At 45.9% G+C, this 27691-nt stretch overlaps 1 protein-coding gene across 5 annotated transcripts in view; it reads right to left on the reverse strand.

Moving 5' to 3' along the window:
- Auts2 (activator of transcription and developmental regulator AUTS2) overlaps positions 1-27691 on the reverse strand; it is a 1043762-nt gene that overhangs the window by 15228 nt on the left and 1000843 nt on the right. The window contains exons 7-14 of one of the 5 annotated variants that reach the window (XM_051204788.1): positions 23219-23690; positions 20830-21080; positions 17868-18109; positions 16018-16062; positions 12317-12412; positions 7768-7839; positions 6645-6674; positions 4282-4353 (exon numbers count right to left, since the gene is read on the reverse strand). In XM_051204788.1, coding sequence (XP_051060745.1) covers positions 4282-4353; positions 6645-6674; positions 7768-7839; positions 12317-12412; positions 16018-16062; positions 17868-18109; positions 20830-21080; positions 23219-23690 — 1280 coding nt within the window. Of the gene's footprint in view, positions 1-4281; positions 4354-6644; positions 6675-7767; positions 7840-12316; positions 12413-16017; positions 16063-17867; positions 18110-20829; positions 21084-23218; positions 23691-27691 lie in introns of all 5 variants that reach the window. The other 4 variants (XM_051204790.1, XM_051204787.1, XM_051204789.1 and 1 more) reach the window with 4 other exon arrangements.

Raw genomic sequence — 27691 nt, forward strand, 5'->3', positions numbered from 1 at the left:
TGGGCAGGTGGTCAGTCCTCCTAGCCTCTGGTTCCTTGAGTTCCGGCCTCAAGTTCCTGCCTTGACTTCCCTCAGTCATGGACTGTGCCATGGAAGTAAACCCTTTCTTCCCCAAGTTGCTTTTGTTCATGTGTGCCATCACAGTCTTACAAAACAAACTAAGGCAAACAGCAAGTGTTCTTAATGGCTGAACCATCTATCCAGCCCTTCTCCCTGCGAGTGTTTAAATGATAGTCTTTTAAAGCTCATTACATCTGGAATTCTGCAAGAACAATCTAATGTGCAAAATTAATTGCCTAATGGCTCTTTGTCATATTCTAACATATCACAACACATTCATCAAATCACTGTTACATATTTTAAAAAACACAGGAGCTGGGGAGAAATTCAGTGAGTAAAAATAAAGATCTGAGTTTGACCCCTAGAATGCACCTTAAAAAAAAAAAAAAAGCTAAGTGTAATCATCCATGATTATAATCCCAGCGGCTTGCTGATCAGCCAGCCTCGCTTAATATGTGAATTGCAGGCCAATGAGAGGCTGTATGAAAGAGCAGGGGAGGGGGATGGCTGCTGGGGGAAAACACCTAAGGCTGACATCTGGCCTCACACAAGTACACACACTTGTACATGTACAGCACATATGAACAGTCATCACACACACACACACACACACGTGCACACATGCACATACACATGTGAACACACACACTCAAAAGGAGGAGTATGTTTTTAAATAACAGACATCTTTTCCTTTCCAACGTCCACCGTTTACTTGAAGAGTGTGTGTGGGGGGGTCAAACCAGATGTGCAAATTGTGCAGAGGCGCTGGTATGTGAAATCGTTACTATTCACGGCCTTACTCCATCTTCTCCTGCAGCTAACTTCCATTCCCTCAATGACCACAGAGATTAGCTTACCATCTTTTTCCCGGCTGCTACCCAGCATCATTCTGGAGGCTGGTATCCATCTGAACTGCAGGACATCAAATGCCCTCTCAGTCAGCTTCCTGCCTCCCCAGAGTGACACTGTCCTCTACTTCTAGCTGCACATCCTGCTATCCTTCTCTGGCTCATTTGCTGCCTGGGGCCTGCTTCTGTTTGGCTCTTGCAATCTCCTGCGCTCCTCTGATGGTCTCAGCCTCTTGACTCTACTCTTGCTCTGCCCTCAAATGCTCTCCTTTTCCAGGGAACCTGTCCCCTGCTGTGTAATGGTGGAAACCTTTACAAAGGACAGGCGCCTATACTGCCATGGGTGTGAAAAATCACAGGCGAAGGAAGATTCGCCAACCCCTACTCACCCATCAACTCTCTACAAGTGAAACGGAACTACACACCTCTTGGAACACATAGAACCTTCACCATTGTATGTGCATGTGTGTGCATGTGCCTATGGAGGACACAGGACATCTTTAGGAGTGGTTGGCAGGCACTGTCCACCTTCTATTGGTGACAGGGTTTACCTATGGCCTGGAGCTCACCAGGCTAAGCTGGCTGGGCTAGCAAGCGCCAGAGGACCATCTGCTTTCACTTCCTTAGCTCTGGAATTGTGAGTGTAAGCTGCCATGACCAGCTTTCTGGGTGGTTTCTGAAGGTTGAACAAAGGTGGCCAAGCTTGCAAGGCAAGCACTTTTACTAACTGTGCTATCTCCCCAGCCTGCTACATTTTACTTAACACACTCTCTCTCTCTCTCTCTCTCTCTCTCTCTCTCTCTCTCTCACACACACACACACACACACACACACACACACACACACGAGTCTTAGTACCGAACACATACTGTAACAGGAAGGTCAGTGCTCTGAGCCTGTCACAGGAATCAGCCATAGGCCCAAGGTCTTTACAAATAATTCATGAGTGAGTAAGAGAATGAGTGAGTGGATATCCGGGAGTGAGACCCAGAGAGATGCAATTTCTGCTCCAATCTATAGGGAATAGCATAATGAAAACCTCACTATCAAGGAACAGCCAACCCCCACCCCCAAAACCAAGCTTCTAATTCTCTGTAAATCTACAAAAAAAAAAAAAAAAAAAAAAAAAAAAAAAAAACAAACAAACAAACAAACAAAAAAAAAAACAAAAAAACCTTTGGAGGACCTCCTTTAATTTCGCCGCCAAGTTATTTAGTGCTAATATTGCACAGTAGACGGTGTGGACTCATTAAGTGGGAATCAGGTCCAACAGGCAAAATGGGGGCTTGGGGATTAGAAAACGCTCTCTGGGAGAGGAAGATGAACTGAGTCATCCTGTGTTCGAGAGGCCTGGCTAATTGAATTGGGATAATGAAAGTCAAGTCACCAGGGGTGCTTTCATGGAACAGAAGTTGCTAAAAGAGTGGCCTCTCTGTCATCCTTCATCCCTTTAAACCCAGGGAGTTAAAAGGAAGATGAGGCTTACCTGCTGTTCCAACTGTCCCTGTCATCCAGAACCCAGAGCGAATTGAAGTCATCGTGCAAACCTAGTTAGCTTTTCAAACTACACCCATTTTCTAGCTGAGCTGAACTACAAGGGCTCCAATTACGCCTCGCCTGGCAATAAGGTAAAAGTGAGCAAGACTCACTGATGGGGTGTGAGGGAGAGGAGGTGGCTGGGAAATGAAGAGATGCCTTCATTCCTCAAAGAGGAGGTGGGCATCTTCCTTTCTTCAGCTCTTACCCATTGTTATGTGGGTGCATGCTCACACCACACTGTGTATGTGTGTGTGTGTGTGTGTGTGTGTGTGTGTGTGTGTGTATGTGTATAAGTCAGGGGATAATTTTCAGGAGTCCTGTCTCTCCATCATGCTGGTCTGGGAATCGAACTCAGGTACTCAAGAGTTGGCAGCAAAGTGCCCTTAGCTGTTGAGTCATCTCACCTTTTTTTTTTTTTTTAATTGTTATATGTACACCTACATATAAATATATAAATGCAACCTGAGTCCGTTTGGTATTGCTTATATATGTCTGTGTTTAGGATTATTCACTTGGTATTGGATAATCAATCAGGATGCTCAACCTGGATCAATTCTCAGGCTTGGTGGCAAGCACCTTTAGCCACTGAGCCATCTTACTAGATCCCTCTCTTTTTTGAAACAAGGTCTCATCTATAGATGGGTATAATAACTGGCCAGAAAGTAGCCCTGGTGAGGACTTGGTATAGTCTAGCCCCTAGAAGGATTGATGCTATGGCTAGAAGAGCAATTGTTCAAGACTTAAATTATTATATGAACAGCCAACGAGTACCCAGTGTCTTCAACTTCTTGCAGGATAGAAATTACCACTTCTCCAAATCCATACTATGAAAAATGTATCTTTTTAAATGTTTTAAAAATACTTTTAATTTATGTATATTTGTGCCTAAGTGTGTGCCTATGCGTATGCCCATGCAGGGGTGCTCTTGAAGGCTGGAAGATTGCATTGGACTCTCTGCAGCTCAAGTTACAGATGGTTGTGAGCTGCCTGATATGGGAACTGGGAACTGAAGGTGGGTCCTCCTCAAGAGCAGTACTCTTAACTGCTCAGCAGTACCTCTAGCCCCTATTTATTTATTTATTTATTTATTTATTTATTTATTTAGTTAGTTAGTTAGTTAGTTAGAGGCAAACAGGCAAACTGGCTGGAGATATAAGATATGTCCCCTGATAAAGGAATCCACCTCCAAGCCTGGTGAGCCAAATTTGATCCCTGAGGCTCATATGGTAGAAAGACTGACTCCTAAAAGTTATTCTGTAATCTACACACACACACACACACACACACACACACACACACACACACACACACTCTTTCTCTCTTAATCATTCATACTAAAACAATGAATACATGAATACAGTGTAGAAGCAAAATCCAAAACAGTCCCAAACCCTAAAACATTCCCTATTGGCTCTTCTCAGGTTTATGCCTTGTCTAGATTTTAATTTTTGCTCTACAGTAATTCTATATAGACTTCCAAAAAGCTTCATTTTATGAGTTAATCAATTTTTACGCCCTTTCCATTCACGAGACCAACTCATCAAAAAGGAAAAGGGCATTAGCGGGTGAAACTTGTTTTAGCGCTTATGGTTTCCCTCAATGACAGAGAGATGTCTTTGTACCAATTTGAAGATGGACTGGCCCTTGACCCTTCCTGTCTGTGCTTCCTGGATGGCCTAACACTGTCTCAAAACAACGGGAACGGTAATAAACAAGCCCCTTCCTGCCTGCCCGCCTTGGCTCTTTGGGTGTGTTTTTTATACACCCCTCCATGAGGTTCCCATGCTCCGGAGCCCAGCACCACCCAGCTCTGCCCAGGGAGAATCACACTGACCTTGACTTTCTGTTGGTGGTGGTAAATCTGCCAGGCGATGTGCACATGCATGGCGCACCACTTTCCTGGTTTCTAGAATAAGAAAGAGTAGCCTGATGAGAAGAAGACATGCCAGAATGCCCGCTTTCCTTTGCCCCCGGGGTCCCTACAGAACTGGGCTATGGCGATTAGTTGTCATTCATGAGATCAGGAGAGCTGTGTCAATCAAATGCTTCTGCTAGCAGCTCTTCCAAGCTCAGGCATGAGGGAGTCAGAACCCACATCCCCTTGTCCCATGTCGGGGAGAGACTACTGCTCCTTAAAGGCAGTTCTCTGCCAAGGACAAGATGGCAAAGGCCTGACTCACTGTGTGGCCTGTCACCTCCTGTGCCAGCAGGCAGGCCTAGTGAGTAGCAAGTCCCACCTAACAAATGCTGTCAAGCTAACGGGCACGTCAGCTGTCCAGAAAGAGCTAATTAGGGGATGTCTGTGGCTCGAATCAAAACAAGAGAGAGGACAGGACCCTCAAAGTGTTACACAGTGATTTGTCACATTCTTATTGCAGTCTGGCAACTTGGGATGTTTCACGGAGAGCCAGTAAGCCGTGTGTGTGTGTGTGTGTGTGTGTGTGTGTGTGTGTGTGTGTGTGTGTGTGTGACTTTATCCACTTCTAGTTAACAGAAGAGAAAGGGGGGGGGGGATGAGAGGCAGAAGAGCGAATGCCTTCCTTCCTGCAGGGATCAAGTCTCTCTTCTACCTTCTGAAGAGCACTATCAATGGTGCAACAGAGGGCGGGCTGTCTCTCTGCTTAGCACCTCCACGTGCTCCTTCAGCAAATACAAGGATGAGAAAGTCCTGCCCTGTTCTGCAACAGTAAAAGACGGGAGCACCTGGCTTCTGTAGCAAGCTGCTGCCCCTGACTTAGATCCAAGTCTGATACCAGGCCTACTCTCTTCTAATAGAATTATGGGATGTTTGTGATCCCATTTTTGGCAAGTTAATAAGGGTGGTTGTGATGGCTAACACTGCATGGGATTTGACAGGGCCTAGAGTCACCTAAGAGACAAGATGCCAGGCACACCTATAAGAGATGAGCTACATGATGTTAGCCTCTGGAAATGCCTATGAGGGATTATTAATTGATTAGGTTAATGAAGGTGGGAAGACCCACCCTAAATAAAGATAGCACTATTCCCTGGCCTGGGGTCCTGGCCTGAATAAAAAGGAGAAAGTGAGCTGAGCACCAGCATCCATCTCTTGCTGCTTTTTATCCATCCATGTTTTTCCACTTAAACTTCCTGGCCATGATGTACTATAACTCTGAACTGTGAGGCTAAAGACAGGCTTCCTTATGTTGGTCAGGCATTGTGTCACACCAGAGAGTAAAAGGATTATGTGATAGTCAGCAGCAGGAACCAGGTCATCCAACCACCATCTGACATCTGTTTTCTGCCCCAGCTCTATGCCAGCCAAGTCAGTCTGGACCCAGAGGTCCCTCGCTGGCCAGATTCTGGACCTCAGGAACATTCTGCCTATGTTTATAGCATCCTTCCCATCTGCACTAAATGCTCTGGACAAAATAAACGGACCCAAGAGAGACTGACTACAGTCAACCTCTGGCTTGTCTTTCCCCTTGTCTGTTATCCCAGCACAGCAAGGAGGAGAGTGCTTGAGTCAGATGGCTCACAAGTTCAAAGCTACTCTGGGACACAGAGCCCTCACTTCACAATAACAACAGCCTGGCCTAGTCTATCTGTTACATTAAAAAAAAAAATTGATATTTCTTTTAAATTGTGTAAAGTAAGTGTGTGTATGTGTGTGTGTGTGTGTGTGTGTGTGTGTGTGTGTGTGTGTATGTAGTGCCCACAGAGGCCAGAAGAGGGCGATAGATCCCTGAGAACTGGAGTTATTAGCCACCCAATACGGGTGATGGGAACCAAACTTAGGTCTTATGCAAGAGCAGCACGTGCTCTTAACTTTTGGGCTATCTCTCTAGTCCCTTGTCAGGTGTACTAAGGAAAAACACAGTGGCTCAGCTTCCTCCAGGGCCCAAAGGAAGGAAGGAGGAAAGAAAGGAGGGAGGGAGGGAAGGAGGGAGGGAGGAAGAAAGGAGGAAGGGAGGGAGGGAAAGAGGGAGGGAGGGAGGGAAGGAAGGAGGGAGGGAGGGAGGGAGGGAGGGAGGGAGGGAGGGAGGGAGGGAGGGAGGGAGGGAGGGAGATTTAGGTCATTTCCCATCCCCCTGCTTGCAAAACCAGCCAGCATTAGCTACTAGAACTGCCATTCACTCTGGCTTCTCTCCAGCTCAGTTCCTGCTACTGACTTGTATTTTTAACCCGCAGAGAGTCAGAGGTTGTAGAAACAGTTCTAGAAGAAGCTTTCCTTACCCTTAACATAGGTCTGAAAGGATCTGTCAACTGTGAAGAGAAAATGACAACTCGGTTACATGCCTGTCACTCAAACAATTGCCCTAATTAACAAATTTGTAGTGCTTCATTAGGAGGGGAAATTAAAATGTTAGAATTTTACTTTTAAATGAAGCCCTTTTAGAGAATAATTAACCCATTTTCACACCATCAAAAGTACCAAGCGTCCCCTCCCCCACTTCAGGAGTCTCAGAACATGCACACAATGACAAGCTCCCCCCACCCATACAAGTTTCACCAGCAGAGACGTGCCCTGCCCTACGCCAGTATGACTTGAGTGTAACCTACACCATGAGGGGCCCCGTTTTGACTGGCTCTGCCACAGGCCACTGTGTGAGGCTCAGAAAAGAGAGAGTAGCCTCAGGCCACAAAATGAAGGGTGACATGGATGAGACATCTGGCAATGTCGGTCGTGTCCAGACCCTGTAGACCCAGGCTGTTTGTAAAACATCCTGGTTTCAATAAGTATGTACCACCTCTTCCAAAAACCAGGCCACTAAAATGAAAACTGCTTAGAGGGTAGAGTCATTAAAGACGGTCAACAGACAAGCTCCCTCTACCATGCAGCTTCGCCTTCTGTTTCAGAGACAAGCGTAGCATCAATTATGGATAAATAACATATCTGGGGCATAATGGATATTTTATTTAGCTCTAGAGCATGCTCCATCTGTAAGAGCAGAGTGGTCCAATAACTTCCCGATCTTAAACAAGAAGATGAAGGCATATGTATATGTGTGTGTGTGTGGGGGGGGTCACTAACTTCCCGAAAGAAAGTACTCAGTACTTTTCCATTCAGAAGATTCTACGGCTATTTCTCTTGTGCCAGAGAGAGGAATGCAGCTATGGACAGTTGACCAGTCAGGTGCAAGGTAGACAGGCTGGGGGCATTCAATCTCTGGGCTCAGAATCTTTTCTCTTTTGTTATTGGTGCCAAGTCATTAATTACTCTGTGTCATTCTTGCAGTGACTTCTATAAGGGACAGGCATTTTCTGACATGAACCATCAAAGGCGGAAGCACCCAGTGGGCCATCCTTTGCAAACATGCCCGGTATTATCTGTCACCAAGCCAGACTTTGTACGTACCCTTGGGTCCTTTTGGAGTAGAGTGTGAGGGACTGTTCCAGGCCGAGCAGCCACATCGATAGGGTTGGATGTCTACAAATTAATTAGACCACAGCTTAGGATGTGCAAGAAAGACAAGTTTTACAAAACAGCAGAAATGAAGTATTATCTCCCTCTCTGGTTCTGAATTACTACTTAAAACAACAACAATAACAACAAACTTTTATCTGTGTATGTTGTATGTTTGTGTGTGCAGATATGCATACCTATGGAAGTCAGAGACTGATATCTTGTATTTTCCTCAATTACTATCCACCCTACTTTTTTTTTTTTTTTTTTCTCGAGAGAGGGTCTCTGTGGACCTGGAGAGATTGAGCTACAGCCACGGGTTTCTTTTTTCTCTGTCTCCACACAACCGAGACCACAAAAGTACATACACTACTGGACTAGGGATAGAGATGGGAGAGAGAACTGGGATAGAAGGCTCAATAGCAACCCATACAACAAAGGAAATCCCTTCTACTTAGAGATGTTGGGGGCCGGGGATCTGAGCCCACGGGGGTAGGGCATGTGTGTGAGTTTAACATATTAGTGAAGGTACCAGAGAGGTTCTAAGGCTTGGATTTGGGGCTGGAGGGGTGGCTCAGCAATTAAGAGTGCTTGCTGTTCTTGTAGGTGAGCTGGGCTCAGTCCCCAGTCCCCACATCAAAGGGCTTACAACTGCCTAGAACTCTATGTCCAGAGGAATCTGATGCCTTGAGGTTCCTTGGGTCCTGCAGTCCCATGCACATACACAGAGACACGCAATTAATTTTTTTTTTAATCTTAAAAAAAGGCCGAAATTTAGGACCCTAATCCTATTGTCCCACCCTACCCAAGGACACAAGCTCAGCAACTTAGAGAAGGTAGTCGATGAAAAGCTACATGCAGCTGGTCCCCTCTACAGGATCTAAGAAGCTACAGGGGTAACTTTACCCTCAAACCCTCTTCCCTGCTGACCTACACCACTAACTGCTACCACTTTTCATTTATTAGTCTCTGTTTTCTCCCTGCTTTACCACCAGACATTGAGAGAAACATGTAAGTGCACAACCATTCTAGTGTCCACAAGAGGTGAACCTTTCAGAGGGCTGACAAGGTTGTACAGACACTGAGCTACCTAAATAGCCTCACTGATAGGTAATAATAAGAGTTTACACTCAGTAACTCCTTATCAGCAATGGCGGGGAGGGGACGAGAGAACCTAATTTAGGGATAATGTAAGATTTACTGGTAAATTCTGCTGCTGTTCTCTCAATTCCCATCACCATTCTCAAATATCACTGATATTAATGGCATTGCTAGCCCTTTTGTCTTCTGACTCAACAACCAAAAAAAAAAAAAAGCCTGCTTCAAAGGGAACAGTTACTAATGTCTTGTGGGAAGATATTTAAAAATAGTAGCAGGCTTTTGTTGTTGCTTGTGGTTGTTTCTCTTCTGAAGTAGGGGCTCTTACTGTGTAACCCTGAAACTTTCCACATAGATCAGGTTGGCCTTCAACTCAAGAGATCTGTCTGCTTCTGCCTCTCATGGACTGGGATTGAAGGTGCATGCCAGCATGCTCAGCTGTGGGAACTACTTTCTCTTTTATATAAAATTTTTATATACTTTATATACTATATATGTTACATGTATCTATTGTCTGTATGTAAGCATGTGTGTGGAGGTCAGAGATCAACTTGCAGGAATCAGTTCCTTCCTTCCACCATGTGGCTCACCAGGATCCAGGCCAGTTCCCCACGCTAGGTGGCACGTGCCTTTATCTCCTTAAACTGCTTTGCTAGCCTCTGGTGGCTATTGAAACTTACTCGTGTGTGTGTGTGTGTGTGTGTGTGTATGTATGTATGTACAAGCAGACATCACAGGCTGCACAGGTGGAATTCAGAGGACAAGCTGTAAGAACTGGGTCTCTTCTTTTACAGTGTTGGTTCTGGGGATCTAACTCTGGGGTTGGCAGCAAGTGCCTTGACCCACTGAGCCATGGACTGGTCCTTATTTTCTTTTAGTAGCTACCAACTGTATGGATTCCCTTGTACTAGATGTTAACTAGTTAGAGAGCAAGCGGGAAAAACTCAAGTTTAGGCATGAAGCTTGCCTACGAGGAGAAGGGGGAAAGAAAAAGAGAGAACAGAAGAAAAGCAATCAGCTGCTGTACAACTAACAATTAAGCTGCAGTTGTTAACAGCCTGATTTGCATACATATGAAGAACTCCACTAATGAACAGCAATCTACATATTCAATCAGGAAGATGGTCTGGAAAGGCTTATTTCAACACCGAGAGACACTTTCTTGCCCAGATGTAGTTTGTGGTGTGATTGGATAATTGCAAGTGAGGGAAATAGTCTAATTTATTAAATGACCTACCAGTCTGTTTGGGGACACACTGGAGATTTGTCACAACCTAGTGGGGACAGACCAGGGTCTGAGGGATTACTGAAGAACAGGGGAAGGATTCTAAAACTCGCCACCACTTGCGGCGGTCACTGTAAAAGGCCTGTGTACACAGATCCTGGCATTCAAGCTGCAGTTTCTTGCATGTAAGGATGATTTCAAAGGCGCAGGCAACACCCAACCCCTAATGCCTTTTTAATTTCTTTCCCTGTTTCTGGCTTTTATGGCAACACACCTTTGAAAATGCATGTGTTCAATCCAGGAGACTCTGGTCCCAAACTGGTGCTTTGGCTTAAGAATGGCAGTGGGCAGTGGGAAGGGAACAGACACCAAGCTACACGAAGTACAACATCTCAACTAAAATTGGTTGTCAACTGGAAAAGCATATTTCACTTTAAGAATTAGTACTTAAGTAAAATAAGGGTCATAAAATATCACTTCGTATTCTTTGGATGCTGTTGTGACTGAACCTAGGTAACTGTGTATGGAGACAAGTGGTCTACGTCTGAGACATACCCCCAGCCCCTCCACGGGGAAATCTAGGGAGATGCTCTATCACTGAGCCACACCTCCGGTTCTACCACAGTAAATTTTTTTTAAAGGTAAAGTGTTGTCAAAATTACTTTTGAATATTAACCTTCATGGGTAACTGAGCCTGTGTTGATCTGCATATTTTCTACTAGGTAGAAAATAATTTAGTTCTTACTGAGAATAAAAGGTGAGTGAATTTCAAGGGCTAGGGAGATGGCTCAGCGGTTAAGAGCACTCGTTACTCAGGCAGAGGACCTGGGTTTGGTTCCTCGTACCCACACGACAGCTCACAACCATCTATAACTCCAGTGCCAGGAGTTCCAACCCCCTTCTTCTGATCTCCTCGGGCACCAACCATGCACATGGTACACATACAGACACACAGGCAAAATACTCATGCATGTAAAATAAAACCTAAAAGAAAAAATAAATAAAAACGTGATGTTCAGGGTTGTATGTCAGAAAGAAAGAACAGATCCTGGCTCTGGTGAGTGTCAAAATGAAAGTGGGGGGTGGGTGGGCTGGTATACAGACAGGTCTAAGAAGGAGCAGGGAGGGAGAAAGTGAGCAAATAAGGTAAGCTCTTGTCTCGACACCTCCAGGCAGACCCCGCCCCATGCACAGATGGCTGATAGAGGGAAGGGCAGAGAATAACTAGAAAAATCCTTCTCAGACAACAGAAAGAGCAAACAATTTTAGTGCGGGGAAGTTTTATCCCAATTTCCCATTAAAAAGCAACCAACACTCAACTTTGCATATGTGTTCATCATGCACACCTTAGAGGCGACTTGGCATTTCCTACTAAATACTTAGTGTTGAGTCGTGTTCCCCCCAGAGAAACATCCTTTTCTTCAGTGGTGTAGTTCCTGGGAAGTTGCACTGTTCCTTCCAATAGATCCTCACTCATGCTCCTTGTGACCTCAGTTAAAAATCAATGGATTTCACAGGCGGAAAGTCACAAGAGGAGCGGAGGACAAGATGTAAAAATGCCAAAGAATATTAAATATATTACCTTATAGAGATGTCGTGGTGAAACCCATTATTGCTTATAGTTAATATACGGTAAATGGGAAAAGTTGTTAGAAAAAGAAACATTCAGAGTTTGGGGAGGAAAAGATATATGTGCTTATGATATATATAGTCTGCCTATTTTTTTAACAGTTGGTTTTATTTATGTGTAGGTGTGTGTGTCTACATGTGTGCATGCCATGCATGTGTGAGTGTTCACAGAGGCCAGGAGAGGGCATTGGATCTCCCAGAGCTGGGGTCACAGATTGTGAGCTGCCTGATGTGGGTGCTGGGAACCGAACTTGGGTCCTTTGTAAGAGCAAAACAACAGCACGTAAACCACGCAGCCATCCCTCCAGCCCCCTTTTTCTGCATATTTTGAAGAGTATATAAAAACCTAGCTCAACTGGGACTACATGGGTCCCAGCAACCCCAAGGTTAAAACTAAATGGACTAGAAAAAAGGTCTCATTCTACTCCACATGCCTTTGGATGTGTGAAGTCATCACTGCAGGCAAGCATGGATACAGCCCACCTGCATGCCTAGCCTGACCCTCCACTAAGACAGGCACCCATGTCTTCTTCACTCTGGGGTTCTTACCTTCGGCTGGAACGCTCCTTGGAGTGAACCGAAAGGGCCCGTGGGTGGGATCATGGGGGGTATACCCGAGACTGCAGGAGGATAGGAGTGGAAGAGCTGTAGCCAAAGGCGGGGAGGGATTAAAAAAAAGGTTTTAGTATGGGGGGGCACGTGATATGTCCCAATTCCCATAGAAAGACATCGACATTAGCAAGCCAACCAATCTCAGTGTGATGCCATTAGCCAAGCTATGATGAGACGAACACACAGATGCGCCATGAATGTTTAACGAAAAAAGTTAAAAAGTAGTTCAGAATCAATCGGCCAACAAATGATGTCCCCGATGAGAGCATCATTATACAGAGAGCTTTGCTAATTATTAATCAAGAAATCACACAGAAGCCCTCCATGCATATCGAAAACAGGGGATGCTAAGCCCAACAAGACGCCCAGAAAATTACGAGCGAATTGGGGGGGGGGGAGGAAAACAGAGAAAAAGAAGAGAAGGTCTTTAGGAGGGCCAGGATTTTGTATTGTTGAAATCTGATGAGTTTTAAATGAATTTAGATATTTGGTGGTTGGAGGAAAAGAGGCTATTCACAATCCTTGCTTCATTAGGTTGTTCTCCAAGTGGCATTTCCAGAGGACAATTTAATCCCCTCATCTAAAATGATGATGGATATTTGTGGAGGGTTAAATGACTTGGTTTACATTTTAAATGGAACTGCCGATTTTCATACAAAGTCTAAAAGTCTAATCTTGTCTCCTCCCACTGATCATTTGAAGTGACAGAGATGACACAAGAGTCTGGGAGAGTTATGTTTTCACTGTTAAGTCCCTCCTGTCCCAGACCTTTTATGTCCTCAAGGAACCGGAGAGCCACACATAAAGCGGAAATCCTCCTAGCCATTTCTCACTTCGTGGGCTGCTCAGCGGACCTGCTTGTTGCAGGCTACAGGAGGCGAGCTGAGCCCTGATGTGATTCTGACCACTCCATGGCACAGAGACGGCCTCTAATGAAGGCTGAACCGTCTGGACTCAACAGCTTACAAAGCACCAACAACGGCAGGGAAACGAAACAAACAAACTAGACAAACAGCGCAATCCACAGAGATCTTATTTCTCTGACTCCATGATCAAACTGTCATACGATGTTTACGTAACTCCCCGGCTCCAAGGCTGCCTGATACGTCAAACATACACTAACAAGCTTCCCTTAATAGTGCTGGAGGCTAGCTGTTTCCGGTGATGACTGAAAGACACACTCGGCAACCCCTATCTTCGGAGCGTGTGTTTTTCTCTCGTTCTCTATTGCACTTTGCTCTCTACAAAGACACCAAGAAGTTTTCCAGACTAATTGATATTGAACTAAATCCACTTAAACAGCGATTGCCAGCCAAGTATCCTCATTTAAAACTACTTTTAAGTCTAAAATTGTGTTTCAGCTACTTGAGCGCACTGCATCTTAATTTGCCTTATAATGTCCTAATCCCCAAAGCAGGGGAGACTACTTTATAGATTAGCCACTATCGCTAATATTATGAAACAACTCTCCCCCAGTACACTGCATAAAGCGGAGTAATTAAATACATGCTGCATTAAAACGCTCAAATTTCTATGACTCTGCCTCCAAGTGGTCCTTTCTTCTCTAATGATTACAATTAAAAAAGAAAAATGGGAGGCCCATTCCCCTCTCCTCCCCTCTGTTGCAGACTTCTTAGAATAGAAATACAAGCTGACTCCTGCCCTCTGTCTAAAAGCCTGAAGTGTCTCAGTCATAAAACAGAAACTTCCCAGACACATGGGCCTCCATACTCCTCCACCTTTAACCCAGGAGCCTTCTGTGGCCTATGAGGAGGAAGGTGCTGGCACTTTGGTCTCAGGAAGCCAGCCTGGGCCACCCACTGAGCATAAGACACCTTTCATTAGAATTATTTCATTAGATGGTCTTTCATTTATTTGTTTTCAATGTTTAGGGTATGTGTGTGTGTGTGTGTGCACATTCATAAGTGTAGTGCCTGTGGAATCCAGAACAGGGCTTTGTATCACCCCCCCCCTTGCCTCTGCCCCCTGGAACTGGAGTTATAGGCAGTTATGAGTCACTCTACCTGGGTGCTGGGAACTGAACTCAGGTCCTCTGCAAGAGCAGCAAGCACTCTTAACCAACCTCTCTGGCGGGGTCAGGGAGTTCCCTATGTAGCTAAGGATGACTTTGAACTCTTGATCCTCTTGTCTCCAGCCCCAACTTCTGGGGATATAGGTGTGCACTACCATGCCTGGTTCTATCCAATGCTGAGGATGGAACCCAGGGTTTCTTGCAGATTAGGAGACTGTTCTATATCCCCAGCCTGTCTAATTCCAAGAGTTCTTCCTTGGGTCAGCTCCAAATGTCTCTAGAGGAAAACAGTTCTAACTGATTTCCAGTCTTTTCTAGTCTAGATAGCTTAGCTACACTCTTGCATAGTAAGCAGTGTGCATGCATCTAGGCTTGAATGAATCCTGCCCTTACAGATGTGTTGAGCAACATTACAACTGGGGTGTTAAGACAGTGCTGTGAAATAAAGCAAAGACCTGTATGTAGATCAACATGACTACAATTACTACCCTTCCTTGTTTTCGCTTTAAAGATACAAATTAACCAGTGAGCAAATAGTCTAGAGGAATTTCAGATCACAGTGATACAGTATTCACCCCATAATCAAAATATCACAGTCCAATGGTCAGATCTCTCTCTACATGGAGAAGCTCTTACATGGCTCAACATCCAACTCGGGGCAGTACCCATTTATATCCCGTAATACTAAAAATTACACGATGCAGAAGTGCTTTTCAAATAAATGGCAATGAGTCTAAAGAGAAAAATAGCATTTCCCCCCCATCTTAAGGCTCTTTTTTTTGTGTTAGTTTTTTGAGAGATGGTCTCAGATTGCCCAAGGCTGGCCTTGACTTCTGGATCCTCTTACCTCCATTTCCCAAACACTGCATTAACAGGTGTGTGCCAACATGTCTAGCTAAGATCTTTTTAAAATTAACTGATCTTTTTTTTTTTTTTTTTTTTTTTAATTACTGCTCAGTTGAAATAAGGTCTGGATAACAATCTGACTATGTGGGAAAAGGTTCTGTATTTATTCTAGAAGGGAAGAAAAATCCACTCTTTAAAAGAGGCATGAGTTAAAATAAAAGGGATGGTTAATGTATAGGAAAGAGTCTAAATTTAATCCCAAGAGTTCTGGGTTCCTAGCATTTTGAATGATGACAAAAACAAACAAAAAAAAAAATGTGATTTCATACTCTCTAAGACAGTAACTCTTTTGGATAGCTGTGTGGTTTCAGGAAGTTCCAAAATGGGGCAATGCTAATGATTTATTGTTGTTCGTCTTTTGTGAGACAGGGTCTCACATAGCCCAGGCTGTCTTTGAACTCACTATGTAGCAAGGATAATCTTAACTCCTGACCCTCCTGCCTTCACTTCTCTAGCTCCGGGCTAGCAGGCTGATGCACCCCTGGTGATCTCTTGATTTGGAAGATGATACTGCATCGATACCCAAAGGGTGTGTGGGGGGGGGAAGGCACACAAGCAAGCACCCTGAATGATAAAGGAGTGATGGGGAGACTCTTGCACAGATGACAGGAAAGGCTGCCAGGCGCTTACTCATCTGTGGCAAGAGCACAGAAATGGAAAAGGCGTGACAACGAATGTGTAGCACAGTAGTATGACTCACACTATGCCGGTAGAATGGGTCAACTTTGGTGGGGTATTTGTCAAACTGCAAAGGGATCAAAGCAAAAGCTAGTTACTTTAGCTGCATATGTTGTTCACCCCTCCAATGGAGGTGACCCACCAGACACACTTCTGTGCCAACCCTGAGGTGCACAAAAAAGCAAGTCAGTCTCCCAACAAGAAGTATCCAGAATGTAAATGTACAGTGATAAGCCCACCCAATGCACCCCACTCCTCAGGACCCCTGGATGCTACATGTCTGGGGACTGGCACAAGGCAAACATCCGAAGTGGAGAAAATAGGCAGTAATCCAGATGAATCAGGAAATTGGACGTTGCATCTGTACTAGACACAAGGTAGAGTCATTTAAGAGGAGGGAATCTCAATGGAGAAAGTGCCTCCAGATGATGGGCTGTAGAAAAGCCTTGTGCACTTTTAAGTTAGTGATGGATGGAGGAGGGATCAGCATACTGTGGGTGGGACCATCCTTGGGCTGATGGTCCTGGGTTCTCTAAGAAAGCAAGCTGAGCAAGCCATGAGGAGCAAGCCAATAAGCAGTACTCCTCTGTGGCTTCTGCATCAGCTCCTGCCTCCAGGTTCCTACCCAGTTTGAGTTCCTGACTTGGTTTCCCTCAGTGGATTCTGGATATGTAAGTCAAATCAACCTTGTCCTTCCCCAAATTGTTTTGGTCAGGGTGTTTCATCACAGCAATAAAAACCCTAAGACACCATCTAATTCATGCCAAGAGCTAACTCCTTGTATTTTTATCTTTTCTGTGGCAGGAAAACTAGACTCTGTTGTCTCAGCAAAACATGTTACAGTACAAAATGAGTGATTTCGGGGAGGTCTTGGAGCCTTGCCTCTGAACATAAAAAGTATATTCTTTAAAACAAACAAACAAAAAAGGTGTGTATATATCTGTGTGCCTGTGCAGGTGTGTGCACAAGTATTCAGGTGCCCAAGGAGGCCAGAAGAGGGCGCTGGATCCCCTGCAGCTAAAGTTATAGATGGTTGTGAGTTGCACAACATGGAGGCTGGAAGCTGAACTCAGGTCCTCTGGAAGAACAGCAAGTGCTCTTAACCACTGAGCCATCTCTCCAGCCCCAAGTATTTGTTTAAATATTAAAGATTAGCAACATAATATTGTGATAGCCATTTGTTATGGGCAGGTCTCTCTCTTGGAAAACACACAGAATTCTACTATAGCACCATTCATCGGTATTTCTGGTTTCTAAAACAAATATCCCTGTTCTCCACACATGTGCCAGTCCCCAGACAAGACAGAGTAAACACTATGTCACTGCTGAGCTATATCTCCTTGGGACGCATATGCCTGCTTGCTGTCAGACGTAACGCAAGTTTAGGACACTGTGTCACATCATAGAATCACAAGAAGTATGGCAGTTCTAGGAAAATGGAATTAGGGGAAATACATGATCAAGGAACAGGGAGTATCCAGAGTGAGCATCCTCCCAACAGGACCCTTGCTTCTCTCCTCTTCAATCCCAATCTTTCCTAAGTATCTCTATATTAGTATTAAACATTTTTAGATCTGGGGCCAATCACCCAGCATGCACAAGCAAACACAATAACCCCTTAAAAAGTTAACAAGGCTTCATCTCAGTGTTCTGAAGGCACCCAGAATTAAAGCTACCCATGGTGCCAATGACAGCCACCCAGAAAATTGTCCCCCATCTCTGATGTTCTAGAACCAGAGTTATTAGCAAAGACGGACAATACCCAAGGGATATGCCCTCCCCCACAGAGTCACCTCTTCCCATCCCCTCTCCAGTGTCTCCCAATGCCCATGCCAACCCCCGAGCCAAGCTGCATGCTCTACTTATCCTCACATTTCTGCCTGGGGTACGCACCATGGGAGGTGCTGGCGTCGGCATGATGGCGGTGGGTGGGATGGCGTGGGGGAACGGTGTGAAGGTATGCTGGTGCGTGTGCTGATGCGTGTGCTGGTGCTGATGCTGGTGTTGATGGAACTCGGTCCGCAGGTAGGGTGGAGGGCCCAGGGATGCACCTCGGTCGGCGCTCTGAGAAGCCAGGAAACGCGTGTTCAGTTCCTGCCTCAAGATATCTTGTTCTGGAAAAGAAGGAAAGGGTGATTGTGGTGGTGGTACCTTTTCTTTCAGAATAGGACATCCTGGTTGAAGACATGTCCAGTGTGCATACCACATGACAGTGCAGCATGGCTGTATGGCTATGAATTTGGCTGACACAGAATCATGAACTTATTTAACACATTATGAAGCTCTTGTTTTGTTTGAAACCGAGAGTCTCATATAACCCAGAATGACTCTGAACTCCCCACACAGCAGACAATGACCTTGAACTTCTGATGGGAGATGTCATTCTATATGTTTCTCATACTGGGTAATAATAAAGCACTGTTGGCCAATAGGAAAGGAAGATAGGAGAGACAAGGAGGAAATAGGAAGGAGTAAGGAGGAGTCAAGATGGAGAGTCTGGAGAGAGCAGTACGTGGCAGCCGGCTCCGGGTAAGAAGACCACATGGAAATACATAGATTAACACAAATGGGTTAATACTTAAGACAGAGCTAGCCGATAAGAAAGTAGTAACTGGCCAACAGTATAATATCAAATATAGAGTCTCTGTGTGTTAATTGGGGCTGGCGCAGCGGCAGGACAAGACCAAGCGGCGGGCGGAAAAACCGTACTCCTTACAAACTTCTGACCCTCCTGCCCCTGCCTCCTGAGCTCTGGGATGGCAGGTGTGCAACACTACACATGGTTTTTTAAGTAGAGGTATGGATGGAACCCAGGGCTTTATGCATGTTGGGCAAGGGTTACCAACTGAGCTACATGAGTAGCTGCCACAATGAGACTCTGTGTGTGTGTGTGTGTGTGTGTGTGCGTGCACGTGCACATGTGTGGGTGTATAAAAATTGATTGTGTGGTTCTCTAGTGTGAACTTTATAGATGGCAATGCCATGTCATAATCTCAAAAAGCTGAACATAGTGTCTCTAAGGACCTAGTGCCAGGCAATAGATGAAGGATGCAGGGATAAGGACAAATTACTTGGGGCACACAGGGATGGAGCCAGGCCCTGGGATAAAAGGTGGAATAGACAAACTACACCAATGCCGGCTCTCAAATTCACTACCTAATCCCTCAATCCCAAATCAAACGCAAGTTCGGTCACTCCCAGCCTAGCTGCTTGGTGAGTTACAGACTAATGCAAGATTGTCTCAAAACAACACCAGTAACAACAACAAACATGTGGTGTGTGGTTAACAACAATTAAAACAAGGTGGGTGACTGTGCCCTGAGGGACAGCACCCACAGTTGACATTCTTGCTTCTACTCCCAGATAAACACACGTGCATGTACACACACAGAGACAGACACACACAAAAAGACATACACACATCCACACACACCACACACACAAGCATATTTAAGTACTGTGGTACAGTGGGACCCGTCATTCATTATAGATCTGTTAATAGCACCGGGTTCCCATGCCTTCTTCAAGGACTGGTATAGCTCTACAAAGTGGTGTAACATGGCAAGACTGGATCAACATCAGAGCACAGGTTTGGTTAATATAGTCAGGAAAAGAATGCTCTGCGTGTCTGTGTGTGTGTGTGTGTGTGTGTGTGCTCGATGACACTCACATGTGTGTTAAACACGTGTGTGGAGGCCAAATATCAACCTCAGGTATCATTGCTCAGCTGGGATCCATATTTTTCTTTAAACAGACATTTACTTCTAGTAGTTTATTTACTTATTTGTGTGTGGGTATGTACATGACCACAGGAAAATTTTGGGGAGTGGTTCTTCCTCCACTCTGGGGCCCTAGGAATGGAAGTCAGGTGGTCAGGTGTTAGGACAATGCCTTTGCCTACTAGCCATCTCACTGAAGCCACCTTGACTTTTTGAGGCAAAGCTCTCAGGGGCCTGTACCTCACCAAGATGACTAGAGTAGCTGGCCAGGGAGCCCTAGGATGCCCCTGTCTCTACGTCTCCAGTGCTGGGATCTCAAGTGTGTACCAACATCATTCGGGGACTGAACTGGGGACCTCAGCTTTGCAGGACAAGTCCTCTAATGAGTCTTCCCCCTAGCCTAAGTATGTCTGTCTTTAAATTTCTGGGGTAAACTGTCACCTCAACAGAACATAAAGAAGGCTCAGCAGTTAAGAGCTCATATTGTTGTTATAGAAGACCTGCCCTTAGTTCCCAGCACCCATGTCAGACAGCTCACAATCACCTGTAACTCCAGCTCCAGGGGACGCCCTCTTCTGGCCTCTTTGGTTACCTGCACACATGTGGACATGGTACACACACACACACACACACACACACACACACACACACACACACACACCACATACACATGACTAAAAAAATAAAATAATTAAAAAAAAATAATCAAGATAGAAGGGGGTTTTATTTGACAAAAATAAAGCCATAAACCAAGTCATAACCTAAAGATCCTGGGATGAAACATACAAGCCCGTAATTTCTGTCACCGTTTAAATGTGTGTCACAGAGCACATACCATCTAATTTGCACTCAGTGGTGATATCATTTAAAAAAAAAAAAAAAACAAAAACAAAAACAAAACAAAAGGTATGACTTAGGCACTTCCTTTCTTGTTCGGCATCAAATTCATCCCGGCTTTGCTGGGCAATTTGGAGGCTTTAGTATTTACCTTTGCTGAACACTCAAAGAACACATCCAAGAGGGGTGAAATTTGTGAGCTAATATGGTCCAGTGATGAGGTGACCTGCGAGGGGCACTGGGAGTATGGGTGTGCCAATGAGACTGTCTCGTCTTACCTGAGTAAGTGCTCCCTGCCGGATGCCCGGGCACCTGCAGACTTCCGGATGTCAGCGGTGGGGGAGGAGGCAGAGCAGTGGGAGGGGCAAACATATTGGGGTGATGTGAGTGGGCAGGGGGCTGGAGGGTGGGTGTGAAGCTGTGCAGGGGGCTGTGGTTAGGCAGAGAGAGGGGGAAGGGAGAGGCGGAGGGGTGGTGGGAGATGTGTGGAGGGGCGGGTTGGGTCTTGGCTGGAGTGCTGCTTCTGCTGCTGCTGTTACAATAAGAAAGAAAAGGGAGAAAGTCAGGATTCCTTTTTTGTTGTCTGATGTTTGTTTCCTTTATTACAGTAAAAGACTTTTATGGGACAGGTTTCCTGTAACTCCTACATCTCCCTATATAACAGAGGGTGACCTTGAACTCGTGATCCTCATGTACCCATTTCCCAATGCTGGGATCACAGCTGTGTACCACCATGCCCTGGTTATACAGTGCTGGGGATGGAATCCAAGATTCCATGCTCACTAGGCAAGCATTCTACCAAATGAGCTATATCCCCGGGGAAGAGGGGATTGGAGGGAGGGAGGGAGGGAGGGAGGGAGGGAGGAAGGGAACCAACCCTTAGCTGGTGAGATTGCTCAAAGGGTAAAAGCTCTTGCCAATAGACTGACGACCAGGGTTCAATGCTGAGACCCACATGATGGAAGGAGAGAACTGAACTCTACAACATACCCTGTGACCACCATACCTGGCATGCCCACATACAAACACACACAAACAAATAAATATGTAAATGCAGTTTTAAAATCCCATCTCCCTGCCTATAGCCCTTCCACAGCCTGCGTCACCCTCTTCCTCTTCATCAATGTCCCCTGGGACCCAGCAGCCGTGTGAAGCACAGACAGGTATGTACCAACCACCCTGGCTACTATATACAGAAGCCAGGGGCTACTGCTCCATTTCCGGATGGACCCCCACCCCCTGTTCAGGTGGCCCCTCCTGACTCAATGTTAGGACCCCTCTTATTTCTGCTGCAAAACTTTCCCCTCCACCCTACAGGGGTCCAGCCTTCCCACTTCCTCGAGCCACACTAGCAGCTGAGTTAATAGAAGAAAATGACTTTCTGAGTTCTGCCCTTCTGCCACTGTCACCTGAGAGTGAAGGCAGCACAGGTGAGGGGTGAGGCTGGGAAGGGCTTCATTTCCTGTGAGATAAACGTCTGGGCATACAGGTGAGAGTTTGTCCACATCCGGGTAGCTGAGATGGGGAGCCCCACCCTGAATGTGGGCAGCACCGGACTGACTACAAAGGAGGAATGGGGCTGAGCACCTGCGTCCATCTCTCTCTGCTTCCTGACTGTGGGTGTCACGTGACCGGGCACCTCGTGCTCCTGCCCTCATGCCCTCCCCTGCCGTGATGGACTGCGTGTTCCCAAATTGTGAGCAGAAAGAAACCCTTCCTTCTTCAAATTGCTTCTGTCAAGTATTTTGCCAGAGCAACAAGGGAAGCAACTAACACATCACTCTTTTGGTTCGGAGGGGCCATGAGATGGATATGACCACAGGGGACGGTATACAGGAAACAAAGGAGTCCCTAAACCATCAAAGCCACCTGCCTCCCCAATGGAAGGCAGTAACAAAGATGGAGCCTGGGGACAGTGGCGGAGCTAGAATTAGGACCCTGGAGGCAGATAGCATTTCTGCAGCTCTTTGGGAGCTTTCCTTTGGGAGGCCCGATGAGGTCAAAAGGGAACCTGGCTCTCCAGCAGGGATTTTTTTCAACAGAGCTAGGTGACCCACAGCGGGAGAAAGATCCTCTAACAGAAGAAACCCAAACTCCTAGGGTCCCAGGCCTCTGGAAACATCAGCACAGCTCTCTTAAAATGCAGCCCCCAGAGTGGCACAGAACCTCCCTCATCAAGGCTCTTCCCAGGGAAAATCTTCAGGTGTGCCTTGGCATGCTTGCCCTGCTTCTACCCCTGCCCTCCACATGTGTGCTCTGGTGCAACCTCCAACTTTTGCTTGCTTGTTTTGAGACAGGGTGTCTCTGTGTAGCCCTGTCCATCCTGGGACTCACTCTGTAGACCAGGCTGGCCTCGAACTCAGAGATCCCACTGCCTCTGCCTCCCGAGTGCTGGGATTAAAGGCGTGTGCTGACATGCTTGGCTCCTCCAACTTTTTTTGAATCCACCATTCCCTCCTTCCTACATTATTTCAAGTCCCTGAAGGAATTTTATCTCACCTTTAACCCCACCCCCCACCAATGTCCTCAACACCCAACCCAAGAGACCCACGCTCCACCAACACTTCCCTTTCCCTGCCTTTCAGCCTCACCAATTAAAAACCAGGGCCAATTGCGAACATACAATACTTAGTGACCCCTGCCTCCTGGAAGATTAGGGTCACTCACCTCAAGCTGTTGAGACTCAGGCTACTGCTGTTGTAGGCTGACAGTGGCTGGGAGAGGCTCTGGGAAGAGGGATGGGACTGCACCGGCGGAAGGGTCTGCTGCAGCAAATGACCGGGGGACTGCGGCCGCGGTGGCCGCTGCACCTGAGGCTGTGGGGCAGGCTGCAGCTGGGCTTCTGGGGGCCCCTGGGCTGGTTGTGTACTTGGAGGAGGAAACTGGGGCGGAGCCTCCGTGCGCTGGACCAAGTCTGGGTCTGGAGATGGAATTTGGAGCTGGAGTTCCGCCTGGGGCTGGGATGGCAGCTGGAGGAGCTGAGGATGAGGGTCTTTGAGCACCACAGGTTCAAAGACAGGCTCTTTGCAACAGTCCTGACTCTTCTCCTGGCTTCTCTCTAGGCCCGAGATCTTGGGGACAATAGGCCCTGCATCTTGGTTGTCGTGTTCAGGCAGAGGGCCAACACCTAACTCTGGATCTGAATGAGAGAGAGAAGAGGCAAAAACAGGGGCGCTGTGAAAGACGGCAAAGGACAGAGAAGGACAAGCAATCTTTACAAGATATGGGACATTCCCAACAAGACTCTCCATCTGCCACCCAGCACCCTGATTCCCACAGTTTTGGGAGTGTACACCGTTAGTAACTTCAGTTCCCTGGGATCCATCCTCCTTTTCTGACCTCTGAAGGCACCAGGCACAAATGTGTACACAGATATACATGGGGGGGGGGTAAGAAACACCCAGATTCATTAAAAAAAAAAAGCATAAGGACAAAAACACCCTAAAAATATAAATAACACACACACAAATATAAAAGAAAGATGCCACTTGAGTAAGTACTTTTGTATGTGTCCGGAGAGGAAATCAGTGATAATATGGTCTCCAATAAAGGCTAAGGAAGTGACTCAGGAGTACAGTCCTTGTCTAGAATGCCACCTTCCCCTGCTAGGGGCCAGGGGTGTAGCTCAATATAGAGTGCCTGCCAACGATGCCTACTGAAGGGCTAAGGGTATGGCCTAGTGTGCATGAAGCTCCATCCCCATACCACTCAAACCACTCAAACCAAACAACAAAATGGGAGGCTGGAGGGGAAAGGAGTACTTGCTCTAGTTGTCCAGCCATTTGATAGCTCTAAGTCTTGTGGTCAACCCCAGAACAGGCTAGCTACACTAAGGACATGACACCATGAATTCACACTTGCCTTGCATGTACAAGGCCCTAGGGGGCCAATCCCAAGCAGAAACTGCAAGATCCAAAAGACAAAAATAAAACCAAGGATTCTTTTTGCAATAACAAATATCACTTAGTCCTTGGGAATTTTCTTGTTAGAGGAAAATTATAGGGCTTGTACATTTTTAGCAATGTATCCTGTTTTTTTTCGGAGTGCTTATTATGCAAAAACTACAAATAAACAAAAAGAAGAGAGAGGAGTCAAATATCTATGAAGCAGCTCTCATTAGACGATACCGCCTCCTAGAAGAAGATTTTTAGAAATGTGTAGTGTGTTAACTTGGCTGTGACAATGACCGGAGGGCATTATTGATTCTTTTAAAAATGGATTTTATTTTTATTTGTGTTTTTATTTCCCCAGCTTGACTAACTGTATCCTTGAAGTGTAAGCCAAATAAATTCCTCCTTTCTTAAGTTGCTTTGGTTTGGTATTTTGTCACAGCAATGAAAAGGAACTGATACAGAATGGTGGTTTAGAATTTGGGACCTTGCCAGAGGTGATGGCACAAACTTTAATCCCAGCATTTGGGAGGCAAAAGCAGGTGATTTTTGAGGCCAGTCTGGTCTACACAGACACTTCTAGGACAGTCATGGATAGTGTAGAGAGACTCTGTCCCTCTCCCTCAAGAATGTTTAAGGGCAGCTAGTGCACCTAGAAAAGAAATCCAGACAAAAATAACCCAAACAAAGCAACCCACAAAATCAGCAAAAGATTGCATCTGTCATGGTCCATAGTTACATAACAAGCTAACTCATTTTAACAACCTACATTTATTAATTCAGTGTCGGGGGGCATGCTACTGTGCATGTAGAGGTCAGAGAACAACTTCTGGTAGCTGGTTCTCCAGAGAGCCACATGATTTTACCATGTGCAACTTGGGCATGAAACCCAGACCAGCAAGCTTCACTAGTTAGCACCTATACCCACTGAGCCACCCAGATGGCCCATGTCGAACCATAACATCTTCACTGTAAGCAAGCATTTCTATGCTTCCAAACCTATTATGTCATTATAAAAAAAAAAAAAATTACTTCTCATTTCTTTACTTTTGAGACAGGGTTTCTTTGTGTAGCCTTAGCTATCCTGGAACTTCACTCCACAGACCAGGCTGGCCTTGAACTTTGAGATCCAACTGCTTCTTCCTCCCAAGTGCTGGAATTAAAGACATGCACCACCAGCGCCTGCCTACGAAATCTTTATTATAGCACATAAAATGGGTGTTGGGTTGGTAAGGGTAAGGTTTGATGTTTTCCGGTTGATGTAACTGCAGCATGTCTTCAAGTCCAGTACCTTAGTGCTCACAGGCAGTGACTACCTGCAAGTGTCCTATGAAAACACAGGAAGTTCTGCAAGTGCTTTCCACAATGTGCACCATGCAGGAAGAGCTCAGTGTGTCCACAATAACTGCAGGGAAACGGCAGAGCCAGCCAGGTGTGGTGGCACACACCTATGATCCCAGCACTCAGGAGACAGAAGCAAGAGGGTCAGGAATTCACAGCCAGCCTTGGCTACGTGAGATCCTCTCTCAAAATCAAGCAAGGAAACAAGCAGAAACCACTTGGACAAAATTATACTAAGGAATGTGTAAAAAAAATACTGTCACTTTGGTCTCGATGCTGAAAATTATCAGTGTAAAAATATACATGTATGCATAGGTTGACAAAACTGCATAGCAAAACATGGCTCTGGGCCTATGACTTCCCCCCACCCCCCTAACTTCTCAATGTTTGTAACATGAAAATGTATTGCCAGGCAAGAAACAAAGAAAGGGAGCATTACTTTTTAAAATGAGTTCCTCCACCCTCAAAGAATTCACTGCTCCAAGTCTTTAGAATTCTCACATACTGGATGGATGCTTTTCTTTTCTTTTCTTTCTTTTTTTAAAGTAGGCCACCCACCCGAACGGTGCAGTAGATAAAAGGTACATGCCACTAAGCCTGAGTTTTGATCCCTGGGTACATGATGGTAGGTGATAGCAACACGGGCAAGTTGCCCTCTGACCACCACATGTATGTGGTGGCATGCATGGGAATGCACACAAAAATAAACAAGCAAACAAACATAAAGGGTGGCTTCTGGGGTTTACAGAAGTTGCCCAGGATGGGCTAATCGGATAGGGGCCATAGCCTAAGACCCAGGATGATCACAGTCCTACACATTTCCCCCCACCTAACCCCAACACTGATCAGTGCTCTAGCTTATGCCGAGTGCTCCTGATGCCACAAAGTCAATGATCTGCCACCAAGAGGCACGCGAGACACTGGTCTGACTAGCCAACTGTGGATGGTGAGTCTTTACAGTCACCCTCACAGCATGTAGAATCACCATGGGAACACATTTCTGGGTGTGTCCGTGATGCAATTTCTACATAAATTAAACTGAGGTGGGAGGACCCACCCCAAGGAGGGCAGCACTGGCTAGCCACAGCCTGGGGTCCTGTACTCATCAAACTCAGAAAGCAAGCAAGCTGAATACCAGCATTTATTTCTCTGTACTTCCTGACTGGATGCCGTAAGACACAACACCGTCTGCACCTGCCACCATGCCTTCCCCGGCATGATGGGCTGTCTTCCTTCCTTAAGCAGTTTCGGTCAGGTGTGTGTTCCCAGCAAGAACGGTAACTAACACTCCGCATGGCCAGGTTTTGCTACAGAACAAAGAGCCTTTCATGGCCAACCTTGATTGCTAGACATTTCATTTCCTTTGTTGCTTTTAGAAAATGAGAGTGTGATGAGGGCTTGTGAAATACTCGGTGGGCAAAGGTGCTTGCTGCTAGGCCTGACCATCTGAGTTTGATCCCCCAAACCCACATGGTGGAAGACAACCAATGCTAGCAAATTGTCCTCTGACCTCTCCATGAGTGCTGGCGCGCGCGCACACACACACACACACACACACACACACACACACACACACACACACAATGTAACTTTTTAAAGATTGAAATAAAGAAAGAAAGAATGACGAGGGGCCAAGTTGATGGAAATTAAAATTAGAATAAAAGAAATAGCCTGGCATCTGCTGGGGCTGGGGTTGGATGCTTCCGATAGTGTTTAAGAACCCCAGAATCTCAACTTAACACATAATCCTCAAGCTGTTAGAGATGGGCCAAGAAAAGAGCAGGCAAGTTTTGCATTCTAGCACAGGGTGAGGACATGAGAATATGCCACCTCAGTGTGTGCAGTGTAGACCTGGCTCAGTGCAGACTTCAGAGACTGCCAAAACACCTGTAAGATCCCTGAAAAGCAA

The sequence above is a fragment of the Phodopus roborovskii genome, unplaced genomic scaffold, assembly GCF_943737965.1.
Source record: "Phodopus roborovskii unplaced genomic scaffold, PHOROB, whole genome shotgun sequence".
NCBI classification, from domain to species: domain Eukaryota; kingdom Metazoa; phylum Chordata; class Mammalia; order Rodentia; family Cricetidae; genus Phodopus; species Phodopus roborovskii.